Here is an 8,918-nt window from a genome sequence, read left to right as displayed (position 1 = left end):
ATATTATACTAGTAAATATAAATAATGTATATCTAGCATGAATTTTAAACTTAAAAATGAGTGAACTTTGTGTATCATGACGTTCTAATGTTCTATAGCTATAGTAGTCAGTAGCTGGTGCCTGAATGCCTGTCGATGCATTGTTAACATTCTAACGCGATGAATTGGTAACACTGATGGTTTTTGAACAGGCTGGATCAACGGAAAAATTTTCAGACAAAACAATATTAACATTTAACAGACAACTACTACAGTCTACAGTTGAAACTTGAAAGTCTACAGTCTTCGCTTCTTAAAATCTCTAGAGTTTGGAGTTTAGGTGGTTCAGTACTATTGTACGAAGTACGAATTACTACGAAAACGGAATGGAGAATCGGAGATACAGATTGTCGTGAAGTGAATCGTTGTATCATGTTCTTTGAGTTCAGTGATTTATTGATGAATCACATGACAAAATGATTGAACTTTCTGATGAAAATGAAAAAATGATAAGTGATACAACATTAATTGAAAACAATCTTAAAGAAAAAACATCATTGGTAAGCAATTTAAAAAATGAATTGAATGAACTTAAAATACAATACAACAAACTTGAAGAACATAACCAGGCTTATAAAGAACAAATTTGTTATACCTATGATATTGATTCAGAGTTGAGAAACGGTAAAAGAAATATTATGAACGAAATTAATCTTCTTGAACCTGGAAAAATTACTTGTGTTCTTACTGATCATAATTTGTCAAATTTATTGGATATATTTGTCAGCCTTATAATGACTAAAGAACAACAAATTGTAACTGACTTAGTTAATGACCACAATAAAGTCAAACGACTATATGAAGATCAAATCAAACAGTTCCAAGAAGACATAAAAAAAGGAAAAGAATGGCAAGAACTAGTTGAAAATGATAATGAAAAACTTAGCCTTGAATTTGAAAATCTCAAATCTCAAAAACACAACTTCCCTTGTAGAGAATTAAAAATAAAAGAATTGACAGAAAAAGTTTTGGAAGCAGAGAATTTATCTTTTAATTATCTAAACGAGTTAAAAGAATTAAAGACCCAATTGACCAAAACAAGTAAACACAATTATCAGTCATTGTCCGATGAATTTGAAACATTTAAGACTAGTTCAGAGCTGTCTATACAAGATTTGAAAAACAAACTTGAAAACATAACCAAACAATACAACGAATCATTAGTTATGTACAAAGATCAAAAAGATTGTTGTTATAGTCTGGAAGATAAAATAGAAAAAATTCAATCAGAATGTGTTTGTCTAAAATTGGTTATTGACAAAAAAGATAAAGATATTAAAAACTTACTTGGTGGATTTCAATTGAAGACAAATGAGTATGAAACAATGATTGAAAAATATAGCTTACAAAAAGAAGAAACGAAAATTCATCATGAAAAGATAATTAATGAACTTGAGTTGGATGTAAGTAATATCAAACATCAGATGTATTGTACAGAAAATGTGCTAAAAGAAATAAAAAAAAATGACGGTGAATATGAGTTTATGTTAGAAGAAGTAAAGAGTAAAGACAATAAGATAGCAGAACTTTTGACTCAATTGGATAGGCTTAAGCAAAAAATTGTATTATTAACAGAAGAAAGAGATTTTTTGAAACACAAAAGTGAACAATTTAAAAATTTTAAAGATGATGTCAAAAAATTAAATGAAGAAATATTTGGATATGAACAAAACATATCTAACCTAAGAAAAGACAAAGGTCACCTTATTATACAACATGATAAAGAACTGAAAAAATTGAAAAATGAATTGAATCAAGTTCAAACTAAAAACTCAGAACTATCAAATGAGTACAGTAAATTATCAGGTAATGGAAACTTTAGGCGTTAGTAAAAAATTATATTTACATGGTTTTTATAAATTTTTTCTTCTTTGACAGAGACTGCAAAAATTTTGGAAAAATCATTAAAAGAAGACATACAACAATTAAATAGCTGTATTGTGGATAAGAATGCAAAAATATCCACATTAGAACTGTTTTCCAAAACTAACACTGACGATCTCAAAAAGAAGAATCAGGAATTGGAAAATATATTTAAAAGGGCAAGAGACGAGGTAACATTTTTCAATAAATTATTTTAGTTTACTATTTATATTTTATATACTATCGTATATGAGTGTGAAATTTGTCTATACAATTGTTATGGGTCCAATAGGTGCCATTAAAAAAATATGTTATTTTGACCAGCACCAGTATGTGTATTCAAAATTGATACACAGTAAACATAATAAATGTTATTAGATGAATATATTTTTTTTATTTAACAATATTGATGAAAAGTATGTTATTTGACCTACATTTAATATAATTTATATCTTTACAGAATAATGCGTTGCTCAGAGACTTGTGCCGTTTGAAAGAAATTACAAATGTGACTAGAGTGGACCAATTCACTCAAACTGCTGAAGAACAGAGCTTAGTGAGTAGTGCAATAGTAAGTTAAAACAACATTTGATTATTTTTTTTACTTTTGAATGATTTACATAGTATTATTACTATTTATTCACGTTCATATAACTATATTTTTTAGGTGGCCGACCACAAAAGCATGATTGAAAAAAATGCTAAATTTGAGAAGGATAGTAAAATGATGAAAATTATATTACATATTAATAAAGCTAAAATTGGATTACTTGAAAAAAAACTAAATGAGCGACATGGTTGAATTTGATTTAAAATCTGTATTGCCTAACCCTGTAGTTAAATATTTATATTTATAATTTGTATATACACTAATTTGTTTATAAGATAATATTACAATTCAATGTGCATTTGTATAACTGTTTATTTTAAGTACCTATTGAATTATATTTTGTTTTATATTATAATATAATATTATACAACTTGAACTGTAACCCATTTGTTCACTGCTATATTTGTTGTATTTAAAGCAAAAACTTATTTATTTATACATTTTTATTTCTTGAGAGTTGCTATACTCTATTCAGAATAAGATTGAACCGCTTCGTGCATGCAAACTGAGCCGCCAAATAGTGCCTGGCCTCCCGTGTGATGGCTATGTTTTCTGTGATTAGCCGAAAGTCATTGCTGGTCATCGGGTGCCTGTGCTAACGCTCTCGCCAATTTCCGCATTATGGTAGGTGTGTGCGAAAAAATTCTGTTTTGGTCGGCCGAGTGGTTCAATCTCATTCTGTATAGAGCATATAGATTTAAAATTGAATACATTAATTTTATAATGTTACAACTTTTGATTTTGTGAGATTATAATCTCTATAACTATAATAAATGAGATGTATGATCAACAAATAAAAAATAATGACACTTGTTAAATATTTTATAAGTATGCCGGACATCTGTTTTTATTAAAACATGCTTTCCATAATTTAAGTTGTTATTAAATCATTTAGAAATAAAAACATTTAACGCTGTATAATCATAAACTATCATGTCTGTAATAGTGTAATTTAAAACTTATTTTAAATACTATAATAATTTTAAAAGTTGAGTTTATGCAGTTACTTGATTATTACAAAAATTATTTTAATTAGGTTGTAAATTTTCTTTTATATCTTTATAACTTATTTTATAATATCTTATATTTACATGTACAAGCTAATAAAATATAAATATCACGAACATTTAATTTGTAAGTGAAATCACAAATTTTGATCGAATTTGAATTTGAGTTATACCCGCACAATACACATTTAGGATCTTATGTTTAACAAAAATATTTTACAAAAAAGTATTATTTCCTCCTGGAATATAATATATATCTACCGTTCGTCTGCGAAAATAGGGTACACTGTATAATTAAATTACCTATATTACTCAGTACCCTATAAATATTTTAGAAATCTGTTTGCAGGACATGATACTAGACTATTGGATCATCCTGCAGACAGAATTCTAAAATAAGTATAGGGCACTGCGTTATACCCGAGTGTACCTAGTTTTTGTGAACACAGTATATGATTGTATATGTAGTGGGGTCTCAATTTTAGCTCAAAATACCTTAAGGTTAGACAGAATTAAAGTTAGTTAACGCTGTCCGATTTTGATTCTGAAAACAAATTTGAACTCGACAGAAAATTGTCTATGGATGATAGATTGTACGGAACACTTAGTAAAAATTAAATCTTATATTATTGTGAACTGTAATTAAAAACTTTATTTGGAATCATAATTAAAATTAAAAACGGAGTGTTTCATACAATCTGCAAACATTTTAAATATTTTTTCGGCTAAAACGAGATTAAAAATTGCCTAAATGTTTCCCCTTAATTATTAATAGCTGTAGTGATTATAATAGGACAATACTGAAAACGATCGGTTGGTACTTGGTAGTGAAGCCGTGAAGGTGAAGTCAGCATTTGGCGGTCGGAATTAGTATTGAAGTTATGGCTATCTGAAGTCCGAGACTCACTAAGGTGGTCATACCTAGACCCATCGTTAGATATTTTCCGTGCAAAAGCGAACATTTTAATGCCGCTCTTCTTTACCGATATTTATTTAATTTTGCCGCCTTCAATTTCTTTAAAACTGTATGCCACTCTACGGCAACGCATGACTTGGACGTCCTGGTTATACCTATAACAAGCTGAGGGAAAGATCAGAAACACCGAAGCCTCGGTTAATTATAGATTATCAATACACCCGAGCATCGAGACTGGCGACCCAGGCCCTGATGTATATAATTATATGTACCTATACCTATATTATTGCTTAAAAAAAGACACTTAGGTGCTACAGCTACACTCTCTTTGGAACAATAACTAACAAGATTTCTACGCATTAACCATCTCTTAGCATAACGACTTGTCATAATCATCCATTTCTATGATTTATATTTTATCTCCTTTAGTTGCAATATTATATAGTCGGGTAGGTATAATATATTTTCGATTTATCATCTTCTTAATTTAATCTTGTACAGTTGTTAACAGCGAGTAGGAGATCTGGAGAGTAATTAATGTACGTACATCAAGATTATAGTACGTCTATTTAATGGATTTAAATCGCTCCTATGTCCCTACCTATTTATAATAGCTATTGTCGGAATGAAGCAATTACAAAACACACGCCGGAGCCGTCTTAATATCAGGTTATTAATTGTACTTACTTCTGGGATCTATATATTTCTTTCTCTTAGTAGGTACTTATAAGTTATAGTAGGTAGCACTTAAAAATAATATTCTATGAAGTTGCCGTACATATTTTATCTGATTTTTGTATAACTTTTTAACATCGTATAATCAACTATTTAATAAGTACTACAATATTACGCTGCTGTAATGTTCTACTGTGACCAAGATTCCTACAATGATAGTTTAAATTTTTAACTGTTACCAACATTGACGGTACATAAGAATACTAAATAAATATTTGATCATAACATATCAATAATGATAATCGAAACTGTTATTGATCATAACTTATAATCAATTTTAAATAAATCATTATAGGAATGTACCTTCCTTCTTTTTCCTCAAATTGTGTAGGAGGTATAGAACATAATTGCTTATAATAATTATTGAAATATAGAATATATTATGTTACTTATCTTAAAATAGAAAACAGTTAATACATCGCACACTCCGAGCATGTATTATTATTATTTAAATTAACTTCATTGAACTAAACTACCTAATCTGAATCGAAATAATGTTAAAATAATATAGAAAACTCAAGTATGCCGTTCACTTATTTTATCAGCTAAATTGATTTTAACCGTTATAGGAACAGGAAATGAACGACCCTCCAACATTATTTTATGAACTTTAGTTATTTAGGTCATAATAATAAGTAATTTAAACTATCAGTGCTAAAAATTGAATAAATTAAGCCAAGTCCATATTGTCATATTACATGTATGAAAACAGTATTAACCATGGTTTGATTTATATAATTTGCATAACTACGTATTGTTGTGTATACGAGTATCGAATAATGCATGTATTAATTTAAACACTTGAAAGATTACATAATATCGTATAGGCACAACTAAAATACATTTTTTTTTACATTGGCAATTTAAATTGTTTTCTATAGTCTATACATTCATATTTCATAAATACAAGCTTAATAATCGACGGAATCACTGCAGTTAAAAATAAATTAATTTAACGGTACTATGGCAGTAAAATAAAATATATTGTACAGTTTAGGACAATATTTTAAATACTGAGCTAACGAACTAGGATAAATTATCTTTAAAAATTCAGTAATCTTGACAATTTTTGACAATGATATGAACACATATACCCTAGACAAAAAAAAAATGCATTTATTATATCTGTACTTAAATGTGTGATGATAACTGTATTAATATTGCTACCTGAATGATTTAATTTAAACTTCTATAAATATTAAATACCAATAGGTAATAGGGTGGTTTAAAATGAATTGTCGACAAACCATTTAATCAAAAACAAAATATAGAACATACCTATTATGCTTAAGATATTAAATGTGTCATTAGGGAAAGTTAGTATGTAATTTCCATACTATTTAAATCGTGGGAATTTGTTTTGAATCTAAAATCGTGGGTTCACGCGAACCTTTATACATAGCTATATAAAAAAATCGTGTTATTCTCCTTTTGTTTCCTATTTTTAAAATCTGATGGCTGATGGCTATAATATTATTATTCTTAGCTTTTTATGTTTTATATATATCATATATATATATATATATAAACAGGCTGTTTCACCTAGAATACTCAACCCATTTTTCCTTTTATAATAAATGTATTAAATTTCTGATTTTTTAAATATTACTAAATTTAGGTACCTTAAGGATCAATTTTTCTACACTTAGATTTTATGAAATTTAATATAAATCGAGCGTCATGCAGTGGTAAGCTTTATTTATAAAATGAGAACCACCATATTCATTGTAAATTATAAAGTAGATGATTTTTTTTAAATGTTGCTGTTTATGTACTATATAATCTGAAATTAAAACGAATAGTTTCTGAATTATTAAACATTCAAGTATCAAGAGTAAAAGTTCATGATAGTATGAAGGAAATTATTGTTATGTAATTATAAATTGCATAATTTTAATAAATATACGGAAATATTATAAATATTATTATAATATAAGCGTAGATATTATATTCAGTTAAATTTGGAAAAATTTCAAATAATTATAAATATTCTGGAAATCAGGATGATATAGCTATAGCAATAGCTATAAAATGTGTTTATTATTTTTTTTCGTATATTATATCCTAATTTTGCTTAACATCTATAGGTACTGGTAAATAGTTCAATAAATAAATATATCGTGTTATCATCACTATTAAAACATCATTGATAGAGAAAGCTTGTTATCAAATTAAAAGTATGTATATCTCATCTCCAAAAGAGATAGTCTCAATAATGATCCTGTTAATAATTAAATTTGCTCTGACCCGAATATCTGGCTTAAGCTTTCACATTAGACTATCAATGTATACCAATAACTAATAATAGTAATAGGTGTATTTATATCACTATATCAGTTCATTAATATGCATAAGCGCATATTTGTTAAGTACATTTCAAAGTTTCAATCTATCAATGTTTATAAGTTACTAATTTAATTCGTCAGGCTGGCCCATTGAAACGAGTGCCTATTGCTTTGATACGTTAATAGATTACCCTTAAATAATGTATAAACATTTAAAATTAATTTTCAGTTTAAATGAAATAATACATTTAATATTTTAAACATTTATAATGATATATATATATATCTGAAGACCTTGACTTATTATGGATCCAACTAAATAAAAAAATTACTAATTATTAATTTCGAATTATTAAATGTATTTATTTTATTTTATTGATCTTTTGGCAACTATGGCCACTTTTTTCTCGTTACGGTTGGTCGAGGATTTATCACTAAAAATTCGGATAGTTATCCATCCGGGAACTAGCAACGTCGGCTAATGCTTGACCGCAGAACACGTTAGTGACTGAGGAGACCAACCGGCCACACCAGGCCCCTAAATGTATTTATGTTTTAAAATTCTATGTCTTTGAATTACATAAGACCACCGTGCACAGACTTTAACGTTCATATATGTAATTGATTTTTTACCTTCGAAATTGTGTACTATTTACTATTTAACTAAATAGTTTAATTAGGTAGTAAAAAATTATAGATACTTAATAATATGTATATATTTATTATAAGTACGAGAAGATATCCCAATGGTGAACAATTACAAATTATAATACATGAAACTTACAAAATAATTAAGCAAGAACAATAAGTAGGTATTTAGAATAACAGAAAGTTAGTTCTACATATTTCGGCATCAGCATCATCATAGCTATAAGGGCTTCATACAAAAACAGATAAAGGATATTTTACACATATCTTACGTGAAAAAAATAAGGAACTTAAAAATTAATAGGTAGTCAAGAAGAGTCGGAGAACTGAGAAGTATAATCATACTTAAATAATACTTTACTAATTAGTAATTAATATTATACTTAATATCAAACTAAAGCCTGCATTGTTCTTTAGTTAAGTTTAATTAATTAATATAATTGTTTAAATATTAAGTTAACTTATTATTGTAAACTTGCCAATTTCCATACTATAATATTATGTTGACTGTTCTGTACATTTAATTATAAAATAGCTATGATTACATGTATCCAAATCCAACTGTTCTCCAAACATACTAGATACTTATGGTTATATTTTATATTTATAATTGAGAATTACTTGTTTTTAGAGACTTTATAAAAAAATTAATAAATTACCAATATAATACATCGCCATAATGATATAGATATCATAGATATGATATGATATGGATAGCTGTATAGGTACTTCATACGTGACTCAATTCAAATTATGTGTTGTAGTCAAATGACCATGCGTTGCGTTATCGATATTTTCTTTGGGTGAACTAAACC

General features: G+C 27.4%; 1 protein-coding gene across 1 annotated transcript; it reads left to right on the top strand.

The window, feature by feature from the left end:
• Positions 1-254: 254 nt before the first annotated feature.
• Positions 255-2,894, top strand: LOC132941136 (restin homolog). The gene is made up of 4 exons (XM_061009062.1): positions 255-1,845; positions 1,918-2,093; positions 2,363-2,473; positions 2,570-2,894. The coding sequence occupies exons 1-4, from the start codon at positions 456-458 to the stop codon at positions 2,702-2,704; spliced, it is 1,812 nt and encodes a 603-aa protein (XP_060865045.1). The 5' UTR covers positions 255-455; the 3' UTR covers positions 2,705-2,894.
• The last annotated feature ends 6,024 nt before the right edge of the window (positions 2,895-8,918 follow it).

Source organism: Metopolophium dirhodum, chromosome 3 (genome assembly GCF_019925205.1).
Source record: "Metopolophium dirhodum isolate CAU chromosome 3, ASM1992520v1, whole genome shotgun sequence".
Taxonomy (NCBI): domain Eukaryota; kingdom Metazoa; phylum Arthropoda; class Insecta; order Hemiptera; family Aphididae; genus Metopolophium; species Metopolophium dirhodum.
Note: the sequence above shows the minus strand (reverse complement) of the source record. Positions and strands in the feature narration are given on the sequence as shown.

Coding starts and splice junctions, on each gene's coding strand:
- LOC132941136 (XM_061009062.1), top strand. CDS start 456: ATGATTGAACTTTCTGATGAAAATGAAAAAATGATAAGTGATACAACA. Junction 1,846..1,917: donor TGAGTACAGTAAATTATCAG/GTAATGGAAACT, acceptor CTTCTTTGACAG/AGACTGCAAAAATTTTGGAA. Junction 2,094..2,362: donor TTAAAAGGGCAAGAGACGAG/GTAACATTTTTC, acceptor ATATCTTTACAG/AATAATGCGTTGCTCAGAGA.